Raw genomic sequence first — 18,907 nt, 5'->3', positions numbered from 1 at the left:
AGAAAACAGAATTTTTACTGCGTCTTGTCCAGGAATCATGACCACATGCAACCTGTCCATAAACCAGAGACACACAGCTCCAGTCACCAGTAGCTGTTAAGGCGTGTTAGTTATGTCTGTGTATTCTGTGATGCTGGAATCCTACCTTTCCTTCCGCCTACACTACTACATTACTACACCCAGTGGGAGCTCATTTAAAGGGACTAATTATCCACCATTCTTCAGTCAAAAGCTACAGTATTTACCCTCCCAATCCTTTTCCAACATTCCACACGTGCACTTGGACTCTGAGGATCGTGGGAGACCTCTCCTGTGAAGCATCAAAGCTCACTGGGTAAAGCCTTGTATTGACAAAAAGCCTTATATATCTCTTTCATGTGCTATCTAACAGGGTGCCATTGATCAAACATAACAGTGGGTGCACAGAATAAAATATACTTTGGTGACATGTTTGTGCAACACTCACTGTAAAGGCTTATTATTTGTGTCTTTTCTGATCCTAAAGGTCACTACAGACCCTGGTGTTGCAGTATATACTTTCAACCTGTGTGTGTCTGTGTCATACTGATGTGGTGAGAGTGACTCACCTCCAGTGGCTGCTGATGCATAACATATGACGTACTATATTTGGTTGTAGTCCATGCACCTAATGTCTGTAATAATTTGCCATCATCTGCACAAATATTTGTTGTGGACAGTTTTAAAACTTCAAGCTGAAAGTTTTGCATTACTTCATGACCTTGAAATATGACAGTACTAATGCTTTACGTATCACTGCGTCTGATCACTGCTCTCTGAGCCGTGGAAGCTGACAGATCATCATCATCATCATCAGAGACGGTGGAGGGTGAGGAGGTGGAGGTGGAGGCAGTACAGCTGAGAGTGAGACAGAGACAGAGAGGAACAGCGGGTGGGGAGATAGTGGGGAGTGTTTTGAGTGTTCAATGTGCGTGGGTGTGTGTATAGCCTTACTTTGAAGTTGTTTTCCCGCTGGGGACTGTGTTTTCTCACAGAAGACTGCCTCGGAATGTGTGACATGCGATGCTCAAGCACGAATAAACACTGAAACTTATATGTCAACATGCAGATGAGGACGTGCATGGACTGGAATCAACGCATCTTACAGGGTAAACAGTGTCACTCAACCATCCGGCAATCTCTGACCTAAGATCCACCCGGAAATCTAATGTATTCTTCACAAGATGGATACAAAAAGAAAAATAGAGCACCTATGCACAAAGGTGTAGCCTTAACCCATAAAGACCTGAAAGCACCAAAACATTTACTGTTATAAACTGTTTAACACCTGTTGATCCACTAATCCTATCAATAAATAATTGAGGTAAAATGCAGTTTGTCAGCTTTAAATCATAAACAGATATGATCCATTTGGACGTTCAGAGGCTCCATAGTGAACGTGCAAACAGTCATTTTCGACAACATTGATTCACCAGTAAAACCCAGAGTTTGATCAGTGTTTTTACATTCAGTTATTAATATCTTTGCTGAAAAAGTCACAAATTTTCTGTTGCTGACATAAAAACTAGTGCTGTCAAATGATTGAAATAAAATTTTTTATCAGATTAATTACAGGGTTGCTGCAGATTAATTTCAATTAATCTAGATTATATATCACTCATTTTTAATCTATATTAATCATGTTTCATTTTGCAGGAGTAAACAGACTCAAGAAAGAAGGGAATATATATGCACTTAACATATTTATTAAACACCTTCAACAGTTTCATTAAAACAACTCGAAACAACTGTTCTGTCTTGTTTTCTTTTTTCTTTGTCCTCATATTTCCATCCAGAGGGCCATCGTGCTGTTTAGTTTCTTCCATCTTTATGGGTTGGTTCTGCTGCCTGTCACTACCAGATCAACTGCCCATTTGCACATACGCAACGGTAACTATTCAGACAAACGACATGGAATCCGTTGCAAACAACATTCAGTGTTATACTGTGCTGCAGATGGGTTAATTACATTAAGATTTTTAATCAGATTAATCATGATGATGGATTAATCCGCATTAATGCATTAATTTTGACAGCCCTATAAAAATCTTTGAATTTACTCTGAATTTCTGATTTACACTGAAAAATGCAAAATACAGAGGATAATATTTCATAAATGGTGATGAATCGTTTAAAAATGGTTAAACATAAAGAAAAACTCATTTGGGAACTGCCACAAAAGTATCACCGGGTCTTTAGATATGCTCATCACTTACACCCAGCAAGAACACTTCGGTCAACAGGCAGTGACAACTTACTCGTCCCTCACACTAGATCCACAAAAGGGGAGGCAGCTTTTAGTGGAAACACCCTGCCTGATACAGTTAGACATGCCCATCAGTAGACATTAAAAAAAAAAAAAAAAAAAGAACAGGTTAAAAACTTACCTTTTTTTGACAGCGTTCTGTTGAGTTGTGTGTGTGCGTGTGTGGTTGTGTGGGTATGTGCGCATGTGTGAGTTTAAGTGTGTGTACATATGATTGTTTACCTGCATTTGCACTCTCTTTTTGTGATTGTTTTTTATGTTATTTACTTGTTGTGAAGCACATTGAGTCTGTCTTGTGCATGAAATGTGCTTTGTGAATAAAATTGAATTGAATTTAGAGGTTAGATACATTAACAAAGGCAAGAAAGATCTTCAGAGTAGATGTGAGGGCATACATGAACAAAAATATGAAAGAAATGTTGCACTGCAGACCTGAAAACTATACAGGTCACACAAACAAAAAGAAATCCGAAATCTGTGTATTTGTTCTCTGGAGGATTTGTTCTGAGGCAGCTGTTCAGTAGTGACTTGAGGTCACTGACTGGTTAGATCATGTCTACACTTACATTTTTAGAAGAAAAAAAAAAAATCCAATACCTTGATGCTTAATGTTTTAAAGCTTGATTTGCTGCTTTAAGTCTATCCATCCTATTGGTTTTTAAAAATCAGCAAGAAAAACAGCCACACTTTGCGGTTCATTAGGATATTTTCCTCATAGTCACAACTGTTTACAGGACTTTATGACTCAGATTTAGTCATAATCTCATTTAATTAACCTATTTTATCAGATCTCAAAATGAAAGACGAGATTATGAGATTATTAACACACTCACACACTACATATGTGTGATAAAAATTAATTACATCTATTCATATTTGTCATGTTTATGAGTCATATATAAATCTTGAAATGTGAGTTCAGATGTGTGTGTATGTTTATGCTCCATAGTGAGGATGCTTCAATGACTCCCTCTGCAAGTTTTTTGCTCATGCACAAGTTTTAATCTGTTACAACCACAGCCTTCATCTTCACACAGACCTGACAGATGGGCCACAGGAATAAATAACACACAATAACTGCTGAAAAAAAGACAACAGCTCTTCATGAAAAAAGCCTTAAACTGGCTCTTAAACTCAGTCCAGTTTATAAACGAAATGTATCTTCATTATATTTGTCTCTGTACATTTGATTTTATACAACAGATTTTTTTTTTTTAAATTTTCACATTTCTTTCTTTCTTTCTTTTTTTTTTTTTTTTTTTTGAGTTGTCCTCGATCTGACTAAAAAAGGTCTAAACTTGCTCCTAATCCTTGCTTTTTCTACGAGTTTCTCTGCCAGACTTCAGCTCCATCAGCTCCACCTCGTGTTTCGCCGCCGTTTCCAACACTTTCTGCTTATTGTAGAAGACGACAAAGTTATTTATGATGGGATGGATGGGTAAAGCGATGGCTATGACCCCGCACAGGAAGCTCAAAGCCGCGTTGCACTTGCCCAGGGTCGTTTTCGGGTAGATGTCCCCATAACCCACGGTGGTCATGGTGATGATGGCCCACCAGAAAGACTGTGGGATGCTCCTGAACAGGGTGTCCGGGTGACTTTGCTCCATGGTATATGCAAGAGCTGAAAACACGAAGATCCCCACTCCCATGTACATGAGGAGCAGCCCCAGCTCTTTAAGGCTCCTCTTGAGCGCATAGGTGAGAGTCTGCAGCCCGGAGGAGTGGCGCGCCAGCTTGAAGATACGCGCAATACGCATGATGCGCAAAGCCTGGACAGCCTGTTGGACATTAGCCAGCTCCATGATAGATGAGGACCCGAGGTATGTTAAGGACAGAACGACGTAGAAAGGCATAATAGCCATGAAGTCTATAATATTCATGATGGAGAGCGCGAAGTGGAGCTTGTTCGGAGCTGACGCAAGACGCAGCAGGTACTCCGCCGTGAACCATAACATACACGCGGTCTCTATCGCCTCCAAGGTCGGGTGCTCCACAAGTTTGCCCTCGGAGTCTGCCACTTGGAGCTCCGGGATGGTTCCAACGCACATCACCACCGCGGACACCAGGATGGAAAGGAAGGATACGATGGCAATGACGCGCGCCGGGAGAGAGGACTCCGGCTTCTCCATCAGCCTCCACAGGAACCTCTGGCACCGCTGGGAGCGCGTTACGCACCGCTCCACCTCCCGAGCCTCCAGAATCACTTTCACCTTGCCGGCAATCTCATTCATCTCGTCCTCCTTCTCGCTTAAGTAACTTTTACAGCACTCGTCTAAAACACTTTGGTCTATCTTCCAGAACTCCATCTCTTTGATGAAGCAGATGGGACAAATGCCGCTTTTGATGTGGATTTCATCGAAGTAGTAAACGTCGATGATACACTTGAAGGCATCAGGGTCACGGTCGAAGTAGAACTCTTTTCTACCAGGATCGAAGTCATCACAAAGCGACGCGATGCCTTCATAATCTCCATCTGAGCAGTTCAGTAACTCCGCCAGTCTGCTCTCCGGGTAGCGGTTCAGAACATCCCCGAACAGCACCACTCTGACTCCGCCAATATTCACAGCGATCTCATCTTCACCATCTGAGCATGATCCATTTCTGTATTTTGGCTTCGGAATCGTCCACATTTTACTCCCTATTAACGGTAGTAAAAGTCTGTCCAAATGTGTAGTTTGGGAACAAGTCACCCTAACCAGAATTAGTGTCCATTATTTCTGTGCGTAAAATGATTCCTCTCCAGACTGATCTGTGAAATGAATGGCACAGCTTGAGCGGGTAGCATTTCCCAACACTTCCCACCTCTCTCTCTCTCTCTCTCTCTCTCTCTCTCTCTCTCTCTCTCTCTCTCTCTCTCTCTCTCTCTCTCTCTCACGCACACACACAGAGGTGAGAGAGACAAATGTTACATCCACTTCTGTCATTTCTTGTCATGTCTGGGAGATGCAATATGCAGCCTGTTTGGCGATTTGGATCAGTGAATAAATAAAACATCATCGTCTCTAATTATTCATAATAATATTGTGACCTTCTTTAGAGGTTACAGGCCTCTTGTTCAAACTTTGTCTGAGTAAAATTTATTCAAACTTGAGAAAATTTTACTCTACTCAGATAACATTTGGTCCCCCTCTAAAAATAGTCAAAGTTACTCTTTGGGTAGAGCTCTCCAAAGTCCATGTAGAGCCAAATTTACTCTTTTTGAGGAAAATACTTTTGACTCTGGAAAAAATGCTCAGTATTTTTTATGATATGAGAAATGCACAGACTGGTCAGTTCCTAGAATGTAAAGTGTCAGTATACAAAGCAAATCTTTCAACATATACGATACTACTTGAATATAATTTATAATTTATTTGATAAATACTGTGACACTGTGCTGCAAAGAACAAAGGTAGTGCACTCTCTGGTGACCATGGACTGTATAGCAGGACATTTACAAGCATTCTGATCAAATATGATTGAAGTCGAACATATTAAGCATAATACAGCTTCCCTGAAGAAAATATAATACACAGAGAAATGTATGAGTGTTGTGACTGATGTACGATCCACAATATTATACATAACAGCTTTAAAGCAGGGATGTCAAACATATGGCACAGGGGCCAAAACCAGCCCGCCAAAGGTTCCAGTCTGGCCCACTGGATGAATTTGTGATACGAAAAAATTACACTTAAGATATTAACAGTCAAGGGTGTCAACTTGCGTTACGAAAATATTTACATTTACAAAGTATCCTTACAATAAAATGTGAATAACCTGAACAAATATGACCAACCTAAGACAAAAAAAGTTCAATTTTAATAAAATAATAAATCTGTAAGTTGTGTTAATAATAAGCTGAGACATAATATTGTTGAAATTGCACTTATTTTTCTTCAGGTTATTCATATTTTCACATTAAAATAAAGAGAAAAATTTTGATTATTGTTATTATTGTAATGGTTATTATGCCTCCTGGTCTGGCACACTTGAGATCACATTGGGCTGTATGTGGCCCCTGAACTAAAATGAGTTTGACATCCATGCTTGAAAGGGTACCTGTAGTGAATTTTCATTATTAGCTATTTCCAAAGATCATGTATAATACCAGCAGTTCCATCCGGTATCTTATGTTACAGCCTGTTGTCAAGTACATGTGAGTACTAAGTCACTGCTCCGTCAGTCACTCATGGTCAGAGACATGTTGCCTCCTTCATGGGCTGTTTCAGCACCGGCACTTGTTGATTTGTCTGATTTCCTGGGCTGCACTGACCCCGTGCAGTAGACACCATGACACATTATCAGCCAGTACTGGGTCGCATCTCTAGGACAACGGTGGGGTGCAAAGCTTACGGCTGCACAAACAACAAACGTAAACATATGCTTTCCACTCAATCTTGCTCACCGACTGCTGCTTGTTTACATGCACCCGTCACCCAGAATCAACACGGGTACGTCACTTCCGGCCAACAATGGCTGCTCCCCATAGGTTCTGCCCACATGTGTTATTTACGTAATAAAAAGGTCCAGTGTGGTGCATTTATGGCGATTTTTTTTTTCTACTGAATTTGCATCTCACTTGATTAGAGCTAATACACAAAGCACAATTAATGTTGTAAGCATGACCAGTACAGGTACACTTTAAGGTTTCGAAATGGTTTACCTGCCTGAAGCTGGATATTACTATTTACAGTGGATTTACTTTTAAGAATAGCTTCAGCAAGCACTTTAGATATCCAACAAATGTTCTACGGTTCTGTACATAACACATTCCAAAGTGTAGTAGTCCATGTGCTGCCAACACTGTGGCTGAAGACGACCCAAATCCAATTAGTGTTCATATGTGCAAAGATCCACTCCTCCACTGTCCTGGAAAGCCAGTCAGCTCTCCAAGATCATGAGAAATGTTGAAAACTGAGATACTGAAGGACATAATTCATAAGTATAAGTTTAGAGCTGAGAATAAGCCACTGTCTGATCAGCACATGTCTTCGATGCTCCTCTAAACGGCTGATTGCTAGCTGATCTCCAGCATGTTGGTGTTGATATGAAAGGAGATGTAGGAGAAGTACTCCTGTTGACTGAGTCCTGGGATGTCACAGGTCATCTGCATGACAAAGAAACAGACAAAAGTCAGACAAAGTCATCCTTGAATACCTTGAACCTGAAAAGAAATACAAAACAGCAGTGAGTGAAATGGACCGTCCATGTGTAGTAAGTTCTTCTCATATGTGGTTGTGTTTTATAACATGCGCTGTGATCATCTATAGCCACTTTTACACAGAGATCCTGGAAAAAAAGGTGAGATGGTGATCTCACCTTTTTTCCACCATTGACTGATTTCCACAGCCAAGCCAAAGGAGTAACAGGTGAGACAGGCTGAACTTTTACACAGCAAACCTGTGTTCCGGGATCAAACAGGCAGTTACAGGGGCGCCACTACCAATTGTGGGCCCCGTGAAAGGTATATGTTGAGGACCCTTCATGAAATTCAGTATCTTGTCGATCTGTCAGAGCGGGTGGTGGTGGTGGTGGGGGTGTGTGGTCCATAACTAACTAGCATGAAACAAAACTGAAACTGAACATGCTTTCAACGTTGGACTCCCGATTTCGATGCCTCTGTTATACACCGGATCTAACCTTTTCACAACTTCAACCTGGAAACACTGGACCCCCTCCACTACTCTATGGGCCCCCCACAAATGCTGGGCCCCATGAATTTGTCATGTTTACCCCCCTTCTTTACTGCACTCCAGGGCGGTGACACAACGCAGCGTATAGTGTGACGTATAACTTGCGGCTTGGAAATACCCCGAGCATTAGCTAACCTCTCCAGAGTCTTTCACCGTTCCACAAATCTTAGCATGGATAGAGTTCTCTGCCCCAAGTGACAACAGCTCATGGTTCTCGGTGTCTCCCCAGTTTGACATCTTTCTGGTCACGTTGATATGTTTGTCTACTGTACATGGCCTGCACTCATTTTTAAATCCCCCAGGCGTGGGGGTCGCACACGCAATACATCATCAAAACGTCACACCTTGGTTGTGGAATGAGAGGTGTTCCTTTTACATCGTGTCCCAGAATCATGACTCTACCTTTATCACGGCTCTATTACTATCTCCAGAGGTGTGACAGAGGTGGGACCAAATGATCCCACCATTTTGTTTACGTCGCTCCAGAATAAAGGTGAAGTATTCCCAGAACAGAAGTGCTGTGTAAAAGGGGCTTATGTCTTTATTTGCTGCAGTATGAACACACAAAACAGTAGCCCACAGTTTCACCTCTCACTGTGGTTTGACCAGGCCACAGATGGATTTGCATGAGACAGATGTCATTTTAAGTGGGAGGGACAGCAGATGGTTCACAAACACTCTCCTTTTCTCAGACAGTATCATGAAACCTGACTAGACAATTATGTCACTTAGTGTGCTGTTATTGGAAAATTTAAATGGAAGGAGCTGAGTAACATCATCACATTTTTAGTAACGATTTCATTGTGAATATGTGTTAAAGCTGACACTATGACTAATGAAAAAGCTTTCAGAAACACCCATTCTTCCATGGCTAGTTGAATTTCACAGCAGTAGTTCCCAAACATTTTCATCTCAAAACTCAAAAAGTCAGTTTTGTATGTCATCCATAACATGAACTTTAATTATAATTAATTAATTATATTACAAATTACTATAGGCCTACATTTTTTGTCTGTCATCAAAATAACACTGAATTAAAAATGCTCATTTTTGTTGTGTTGTTGTCTTTTATGTAAATGTGTGTTGCTTTTGTCTTGTTACTGGGTCCTCTCTTAGTTTTAGTGAGGTCAGCATTTATAAACTTATTCCACTGAAAACTCTTCTTCAAAATTAATTTACATATAATATGATTGTTATGTACTTTACTGTGACAATTGCTGACCAGATAAAAACACTTCTGTGACTCATTTTGTATCCTGATCTTAAGTTTGAGAAAGGCCTCTGTAGAATATTACCAAAGGATGCACTTTATCCAACATAGTGGTTCCTCTGTGTGTGTTGAACTGTACATCATACTGACGTATCATAATGGTCAATGTATTAAGGTGTAGTATTTGAATTCTGAGATTAATCTCATTTTAATCACTTCACATTAGAGCCTAATAAAGACTGGACTCTTCAAAGGATCTTTTTATAACAGTGATCCAAGTATCCTTGGATATGTCAGTGCTCCCTGGTGGTCAAACTAAGTAACAGTGACAATGTACAGTAAATAGAAACAGTGGGTGCAGAAACCTTAGGCTTCACATCAGTGTATACTGTACACACTCAGACTGGACACCTAAGTGTGGACACACAATACTACCAACACACTGGTGAGACAATGTGTGCAATAAGTTAGTGACAACCAGACTGTGATGGACTTTTGTTGCAGTTTTGTGACAGATGGTGGGTTTAGTCTTTCAGGTGTTTGTTTATTCCCATTAAAATCTGACTAAATTCAGACTGTATGACCAGCATTTTGCATGAACCACTGAAACACAGCAGTTGACTCAAAATACTAGCTTTGGCCTTGTGTTATTCACTGCTGTGTGATATTCGCACCTGAGGAAAATGTTCTGCAGAAAGTCTTTTTAACACGTAGTCAATGTTGTGATCCAAAACCTTAAGGGAACAGTCTTGGTACCAAACCAAACTGCTGGTGGACAACAAACCTCATTCAGATGAAGGATTGAGAGGTGCAGAGGATCCAAATCCAGCCATCAGACTATAGAATGCCTCCGTTATATGATTCATGGACTGACGATAGCTCATTATCTTTCTTTCTTTCTTTCTTTCTTTCTTTCTTTCTTTCTTTTCAGTGAGCTGATGAAAAAAGTGAATCGCCCCTGAGAATCTAAGTTAATCTGTGTCTGTAACTGAAAACCATCATGATATTAAGACCAGTTGAGTTCAAAAGGTTGTGTCCAATATTCCTGAATCATACAACAGAATAATGAACACATTCAGTTCTGTCAGTTTCTAGCAACCTACAGTTTAGCAAAACCTACAGTTTACCAAAATTTAGTTTAATTTACCACATCATGTTTTGATGACCAACAAAAGTTCAGCACTGAGTCCAACTGAACAAAAAAAAAAACGCAACAAAAAAAATTAAAAAACCTCACCTTTGACCTTTTGGATAGGTAATTACATCACATTATCATATTATCTTAATACCAACAGTATTTCTGTGACGTTTACCTTCTAACTGCCACATATGTATAATCTTGAATTATGGCTAGAAATGTGTTTTGTGAGATCACTGTGACAGTGACCTTTGACCTTTGGCCACCAAAATCTGATCTATTCATCCATGAGTCCACTTGGATTGAAATCTAACATAATTTTTCAGGCAGTTCCTTATTTAATGGGGGCTGATGGATGTTTGTGAAGCATGGATGAATTTAAAAAACATTGGTTCACACAGGAATCAGTGCACAGTATTCTGGGTCATAGTCTGCATTCATCTGTTCATCAACCAAAATGCAGATTTTTGCTACATAATTATGGATGCGTAAACAGCCAAATCGCTGACTTGTGACTATTTCCCCTCAAAATAATTTACATAATTTGCAGTAGAATGAAAAGGGTTGCTCATGCCACATTAACCCATTAAGACCCAAACATCCACCAACAACCAAAATCATCCACTGACCTAAAACCTAAATTGTTTGATACCTTTCATTCATTCATTCATTTTCTGAACCCGCTTTATCCTCACTAGGGTCACAGGGGTCGCTTGGAGTCTATCCCAGCTACACAGGGGCGAAGGCAGGGTACACCCTGGACAAGTCGCCAGTTCATCACAGGGCTGACATAGAGACAATCACTCTCACATTCACACCTATGGGCAATTTAGATTAACCAGTTAACCTATTAGTGCATGTCTTTGGATGGTGGGAGGAAGCCGGAGTACCCAGAGAGAACATGCAAACTCCACACAGAAAGGTCCCATCCCCCATCGACTGGTGTTGGAATCGAACCCAGGACCGTCTTGCTGTGAGGCACGAGTGCTAACCACTACACCACCGTGTCACCCCTTGTTTGGTACCTGTTGATCTATTAATCCTATCAATACATGTCAATAATTGTTGTAAAATGCAGTTTGTCATCTTTTCATGGTCATCAGATATGACCCATTTGGATGTTCAGAAGTTCCGTAGTTACCATGGAAACACTGTTATCTTCTACAACATTGACTCACCAGTAAAACCCATGGAGTTGGATCAATGACAGTGAATGGACACACTTATTTTATGTTCAGTTAATGATAAATTTTGTAGAAAAATTCATTTTTTCTTCAGTTTTCTCTGTTTTTGATATAATAACCCTCAATTTTACCCAAATTAACCCTCAAAATCTATATAATCAGTAAATTAAATCACTTAAAAATGCAAAATAAAGAGCGTAATATTAGAATAAATGGTGATAAATCACTTAAGAAAAGTTAAAAACAGACAAATTTAATTGGGAGCTGCCAAAAAAACACACCACTGGGTCTTTATGGGTTAAAATGAAATGAATAGCTCCGGCACTATTAACATGACTCTAATGAGTGTTTGCAGAACTGAATGTATATTTGCACTCTTACATCTGTTTTGCTGACAGCAAAACTGGGATCCAGGTGCATGAAAAGCGAGGCAAGTTCTTCTCTCAGTTTCTTGGAGCGCTTCTTGTCAGTCTGCAGCAGAAGAGCCTGAAACCTCACTGGTAATCCATACCTGCCAGGGAATAGCATCATGATTCTAATCAGACATACATAGAACTGAACAGAACAAGAGTAAGTGATCAAAAATTGGGAATTATCATAAAGTTACTACAACGCTGACCTGAGGACTGATTCCACAAACACCCTCAGTGCTTTCAAGTGAATCCAGGCAACAAATACCTCACTGAAATTCCGCTTCAGCCAATGCACAAACTTCCCCTATGGAGAAAGCATGCACGTTTTACACTAAAGAACACAACGACGGACACACAGCTGAACTTTTGAGAGGTAATGCTTGACTCACATATTGGTCCTTCTTGTGAACACTGAGCTGCTTCATCTCCTGCAGCTTTTGCTCCTCCAGATCAAAGCAGTACTCACGCACAGTGAACCTGTGTGGATCATAGGCTACACTATGGTAATTGACACAGACAACATGAATCTGACTTGATGCTGTATTTTCTGGCAATACATCCTGCTTACTTGCTCTGCTCAGCTTTGGCTTTGAATTGATGCACAGCTCTTTTGAAAAGTGTAACTGAGAAGACGCCTGCTTCTTTTTCCTCATAGAGCTTCCTGTCGGTTACGAAGAAAAATGATAACAAAGCAGAGCAACACATGGCATCATGCAATGGCAGGAAAGGGAGAAAGATGACAATAGAAGCACAGACCAGAATGCAAAAATGACATATTGCACAGTAATATCTACTTGATGCTTGATCAGAGTTGAAATGTTGTTTCTTATTGTCTGCAATCAAATGATCATTTGTTCCTCTCTGTGCCATATGCCCGTACAGAACTGGGACTGGGTAAGAGGGCATTTGTCTACTCTGCTCCTTGCGCATGGAATACGTTGTTAAAATACTGGAAACTGACTGCTATTGATCTCCTCGAATGCTTTTAAATCCAAACTCAAAGTGCTAGCGACTAACTCAATAACTTGCACTTGTTTTTCATAGTTTGACTTGATCTATAAATTCTTGTATGTTTTAACTGTGTTGTATTTCATGCTGCCTCTTGGCCAGGACTCCCTAGAAAAAGAGGTTCTTAATCTGAATGGGATCTTTTTTCCTGGTTAAATAAAGGTTAAAAAAAGAGCATTCTGCAGCTTGTTATGCCTCTATAAAATCAATAAATTGCATATATCTGTTGCTGTTGGTACAAATATTAATCGAAATATTATTTTATCTATTTATGAAAATAGACAGGAAGGGGACTGAAGTTGAATGGTCAAGTTTCACAGCTTTAACATTTTAGCCACAGGGCTGCGGTGTACACATTTCATACAATAGATAACTTTTAACGACCCCATTTCCCAAAATATTAAATACTCAGTTATACAGGAGTATTTATTTCTTAATTGCTCATACATACTCACAAGCAGAAGCAAACTAATATTTTCATTTATTAAAACACTAGTGTTGTAGCAGAATGCAACAGAATGAATACCCCCCATCCTCCACCCCTAGTGGCCTCAAACAAATGTAGAGGGTCCTTGTCAGAGCTACTGTTGGATTTTTAGTAAAAGCTGCAGAAACTGAAATCAGAGGTAAAACACCAAGGTTCTAAATTACACACTGTCTATTTGGAGATCTCTGTTCTTTGTCCACATGAAAAGATTAAGTATAAAGATAGATGCGCTGATGCTGTTTCATGTTGCTATGACTTCCATGGTGAGCCACAGTAGTGCAGAGCAGTAGAGTCACATATCTGATCAGTGATAAGTAATGACAGCTGTGAGTCCTGTTTAATTCTTCTACCTGCTTCAATAAGGCAGTAATAAACCATAGTCTGCATCATGGAGTAGATGTTTTGTTCTTGCTTCCTCTCAGACCAATAGAATGACATTTTGTCACTTTGGATTTTTTTTCCCCTTATCAATTCCCAAAAACTCTGAAGCACTGAGGTATTATGTCTGTGGTTCCCAAATGTTTTTGGCTCATGACCGCATTTTAACATCACAAATTTCTGGCGACCCCAGACATTCAAAATGAAGACCTTTTTTTTTTTTGCTGAAATTAATTTGTTTTTGATCATGTAATAGTTTGCTATACTATGTTGCAAATAAACATTAATTTTAGATGCATTTAGGCTATATAACATATATTATTATGGACGGAGGCAGAAAAGCCAGGTGTAGATTACTGCACAAAGTGAGAATTTTATTTTCCTTGGTCAGGATATGTACAGTCAGTCCAGCTTGGATTTACAAGGCTGACAATTAATACTGAACAAACTATAACTCAAACTATGAATTATGAAAGAGCTGCAGCATCTGAAACTGACCACAAGGAACATTTGAAAGATAAACAGAACCACAGTGCCTCAGTTTAAGCTTCAGTTTGTCATGTCTTTTATGAATTGTGATTGTCTCTCTCAACTCACCATATTTTTTTTATTAGTAAGTTGGGTTTTTTTTTTTTTATCAATTACTAGAAATTTCAGGCGACCCCATTTGAATTCCAGGTGACCCCACGTGGGGTACCAACCCCAAGGTTGAAAAACACTGCTTTTAGGGGATATTAACTCTACCATTCACTATGAAACAGAAAAAAGAAGTCCATTCAGAGCTACTGTAGAAATATGGCTGTACAACAAGGCTGACTCTGTCAATGTTGAGATATAAGGGACTCATTCATAGATGCACAAACAGAATGACTTCCATTGCCATGTGATTATACAGTAATGAAAACATAATTATGAATATTATATTCTATTTCTGCAGTTACATTGCAGGTCCTCCTATACATCCCTAAATCTCTTGACCTTTACAGTTGCCAGTTGCTCCAATGCAACTTTAAACATTAAAACTGTGTCCGTCTGGTAAAAAGTGTGCTACACATGTCTTATTTATGTATGTATATGTGAGTGTGTGTATATGTGTATGCATGGCTTTGTGTGTTCATTTAGTCTTCTTCTGTATACACTGTAGTCTTTTTTAACAAGGGATCTGTATTTTTATATTAGTACTAATTTGATACTGATTTCCTGTTGTATTAGCCACCCACTAATAATATCCTGTATACTGACCACTGTACTGCTAATCATTAATGCTTCCTTTGTGTTTAATGTCTGACTGGATGAATGGAATATAAAGAATACTAAAAAACAAACAAACAAACAAAACAAGAAATTATCTGTTCTACCAAAACTCACCTGCACCACCCATGTTTGCTGAATAGCAAGTTTTTCTAGTTTGCACTGATACTACTGTAAACGGGGTTTGCTCCTCCAATGTCTACAGGGACATTAAATTGTGCTGTCATGCAGATGTAAAACTGGAAACGTTGAAGAGCTGCAGGGCTGACCAGTGGGGACTCTTAACGTTACTTTAAAGGGTGTTTAACACAGGGAAACATAAGAATGCTGTTACAAGAGTGTTGCCCTGTAACCTTTTCTCATTTTGCTGTGCCTTAGCTGATAGTCCACAAATCACATTTCCATGTAAGGCGAACTTATCATGACCCACATTACGATTCTGACATCTTAGAGCGCTTTTTTTTTTTTTTTGCGGAAAAAGGCATTTCCTTTCCAGCCACTGATCCAAGCCAGGTGGACTCTTACTTTCTGCTGGTAAGGGAACACTTGTGGTTTGCCTGACCTTTTGAATGCTAAGAGCAGGTACTCTGAGCTTTGCCTGGACACTTGTACTTGGATCGAGTGGACACACTTGTATTGCAGCCAGGAGTGTAAAAACATGGCTCACCTGCTGGACCGTGGAACCACAAATTCTGACAGAGATTCATAGGTCCTCTCCCACTGTATGTAACTCCCCCTGTAAGCAAATCCATAGAAACACAAAGATTTACAACTAAAAACAAGGGAAATAAATCAGTTTATCTAGTCAGCATGTGTCACTGACCTGTTCACAACCACTAGTAGAGTAGTGAGGTACTCAGAGACTACCAGGTCCTCTTTCCTCACTATTTCATTCAGACTGCGAGTGTGCAACGTCCCCCTGGAAAGACAGACACTCCAGTTCATACTCAGAAAACAAATACATTATTGTAGTTTTACTTTATCATATGTGATGTCACTCACTGATGTTTTCGCTCAAGGTTTTGAAGGCTGCTTTTCACGTTGTTGTACGCTGCAGATCGAGATTTTAGTTCTGTCTCCACCTGAGAAACTTCCTGACACACAAAAAGAGACATAAGCATCAGGCATATGTATAATATAGTCAAAATGAACACATTTATGTGTCACCCTTAATGACGTCTGTTATGTATGTATGCTTTCTGTGCACTATGCTCTTCTGAATATTGACATTCTATCATTATTATTAATATTATTATTACTGTTATAATTACTCATATTCATACATTTGTACCTTGTTGATAAGCTCTGCCAGGCTGGAAAGAGGCAGAGCTGTGGGATACTTGCCCATATCCCACTGAAACTTTGTCACATAGCTCAGCAGGTCCACTAAGACACACACACACACACACACACACACACACACACACACACATACAAGTATCATAAACTGTCTAGTAGAAATAATTGGAAAGACAAACCACCACACACTGACATGTCACTCAGAAAACAAGAAGGTTAAAGCGCAGTGCAAATGCACAGTGTATGGGAGGTCACACGGCACTACAGTCAGAGGGCAAACTGAAATACCCCTTAGTGACTTGAGGTAAGCTTTCAGGGGTGACAGGGGGGCTTTTTCACTCCTTCCATGGCCTGATAATGAGAAAATATGGAGGCAGTATAAAGGTGAATAAATGAACATGGGTTCTTTGTACTTTAAATGTGTGTGAAATGGGCGTTGCTCTGTAGATCTTATTTGCACTTTGCATGTTGCCCGAGGCTTCTATGCACTTACTTAATGAGTTTCTATACAGTGTAATTAACACCTTAACAATGTCTGTGTGCATGTGTGTGTGTGTGTGTGTATATGTGTGTGTATGTGTGACTCACCTCCATTGGCTAAAGCGTTCTCCAGCACTTTGTCATTGGATTGCTCCATCACCTCCTTCATACACTGACATGTTTTTTTAATCACACTGACCAGGCAACAGAAAAAGCAGAGTATTTACAGAACATGCATTTCATTCTCTTTCATTTTTAATAATTCATGAATTTCCTAGAAATGTCTTTTCTCAAATTCACCAGTGATTGACATGGAGGCGCAAAATGAACTATTAATGTGGGTACAAGGTTTTATTTATTCAAGTAAAAGCCTTCAGTTAAAGACAGGTTTAGAAAGTGATGGACCTTCACACAGAAATCTAAGGTAGGTCAGCTTATACAGTATGCATAACTCTCTCTGGTCAGGTCCCTCTGGACTTAATTTTAGGGTTATAAATAAGCTTTAGCATGCACACTGACACCGCATCAGTTGAGACAGACCAACAATGAATTTAAAATCAGCAGGGAAAACTAACCGTCAGCTGCCCCTGACCATCAATTAATCATTGTACCGACCGCACACAAGCGCAAAGTTTCACGTCTTAATTAAGGACAAAGCCACAAACATTAAGGTACAAACATTTAGTGACCATTGAGCCGAAAAGGTTTTGTGCTCAACGTTATTTGTAGTGATGGCACTTTGGTTTTTTTTTCTTTTTACCTTTCGGTCAGCGTATCAAGCTTGGAGAGATCATCTGACACGCTGAGCAGACTGTCCAGTATTCCCACCTGAGGTCACAGCATACACAGCACATTTATTGTTACTGTAGATGATATATAGGGAGCTCAAGTCTTCAAAACATCAGCAAGAGCTCTGCATTGTAAATATACTGGCTCTGTATCAAGCCAGTAGAAGACCCATGTTTTGTTCAATACCACTTCTGACTTTTATATGTTTAAATTCTTAATAAAAGTATGTAGCCGCTGTGTTTTCTGAGAGCCACAGTCCACCGTGATCATGCTGAGTAAAATGGGTCAGATGGAAATTTTGCCTCAAACTGTAGAGAGCAACCTGAGCCTTTATCCCTTCACCAGAGAAGGACACCAAACACCATCACCCTCTTCAACTACACTCTACTGTACCCTTACAGGCACTGAACTAACATACACTTCCTTTGTTTTTGACAATGCACATCTCATGATAGAATACAAGCGCTCTTCTCTGTCTGACAACACATTTTCTTTGTTCACACCACTCATATCCCCTCAAGCTCCTAATAGATGGCACACGGCCTCTTCTTACCTTGAGATCTGGAATGGAGAACTTGCAGCAGGAGGCTTGGTTTGTTTTGGCAATAGTGCGTTTGAGTTTCTCTACATTGGTTAAACTGGTCTTATCCAGTGGGACAGAAATCAGCCACAGGTCTGTCATGACTCCCACTGTTTAGAGACCACTCCACCAAAAATCCTCCCAAAAAAGAATGGGCGTTGGCACTCCACACACTGTAAGAAGAACTGAATAATCAGAAAACTTATTTAGTCTAAGCTCATGATGCAAAATGTACTTTTAATAACATTAATAAATGTTTAAATAATTTATTTTAAATAAATATATTCATTACAGAAAACTAACAAGCAGTTCTACAACCCCCTTTTGTGATAATGTTTAACTATCAATTCATTAGGCGTATAAGCATTTCCAAATAACAGTAAAATCATGAGTTTTAACTCACCGTCAGGTTATCTTCATGACCATCCTTTGTCAGTCCCAGAGTCAGTGTAGGGAAAGTCTGAGCAGCAGGCTCACCTGAGACTGACTGACAGCAGCTCACTGTCCTTCAGGATCACACTGAGCTGTTACATCACTCCAGGTGATGTGAGCAAGTAACTACTCAAACATTGTTTACATAATTTATTTACACATACATATGCAAACAAGCTGGTTTTAATGGGTACAAACTGGGCACTTTATTTCAAAGAATAAACCCTGAAACAATGAGATAAACAAGAAGTTTGACATTTCTATAGGCAATTATGCAAATTTAGTTAATGTCCGATTGC

At 39.7% G+C, this 18,907-nt stretch overlaps 2 protein-coding genes across 2 annotated transcripts; both read right to left on the bottom strand.

The window, feature by feature from the left end:
• Positions 1 to 3,530: 3,530 nt before the first annotated feature.
• On the bottom strand, positions 3,531 to 5,032 carry kcnf1b (potassium voltage-gated channel, subfamily F, member 1b). Its single transcript, XM_030125918.1, has one exon. The coding sequence runs from the start codon at positions 4,912 to 4,914 to the stop codon at positions 3,589 to 3,591; it is 1,326 nt and encodes a 441-aa protein (XP_029981778.1). The 5' UTR covers positions 4,915 to 5,032; the 3' UTR covers positions 3,531 to 3,588.
• A 2,137-nt stretch (positions 5,033 to 7,169) lies between these two features.
• Positions 7,170 to 18,700, bottom strand: LOC115414001 (V-type proton ATPase subunit C 1-B-like). The gene is made up of 13 exons (XM_030127170.1): positions 18,580 to 18,700; positions 18,150 to 18,349; positions 17,568 to 17,635; positions 16,916 to 17,001; positions 16,320 to 16,414; positions 16,031 to 16,122; positions 15,852 to 15,947; positions 15,696 to 15,764; positions 12,473 to 12,565; positions 12,294 to 12,381; positions 12,111 to 12,208; positions 11,873 to 12,002; positions 7,170 to 7,373 (listed from the first exon to the last, which is right to left on the bottom strand). Exons 2-13 carry the CDS (start codon positions 18,276 to 18,278, stop codon positions 7,284 to 7,286), a joined length of 1,134 nt encoding a protein of 377 aa, XP_029983030.1. The 5' UTR covers positions 18,279 to 18,349; positions 18,580 to 18,700; the 3' UTR covers positions 7,170 to 7,283.
• Positions 18,701 to 18,907: the final 207 nt, after the last annotated feature.

The sequence above is a fragment of the Sphaeramia orbicularis genome, chromosome 22 (genome assembly GCF_902148855.1).
Source record: "Sphaeramia orbicularis chromosome 22, fSphaOr1.1, whole genome shotgun sequence".
Taxonomy (NCBI): Eukaryota; Metazoa; Chordata; class Actinopteri; order Kurtiformes; family Apogonidae; genus Sphaeramia; species Sphaeramia orbicularis.
This window is presented reverse-complemented; position numbering and strand designations above follow the sequence as displayed.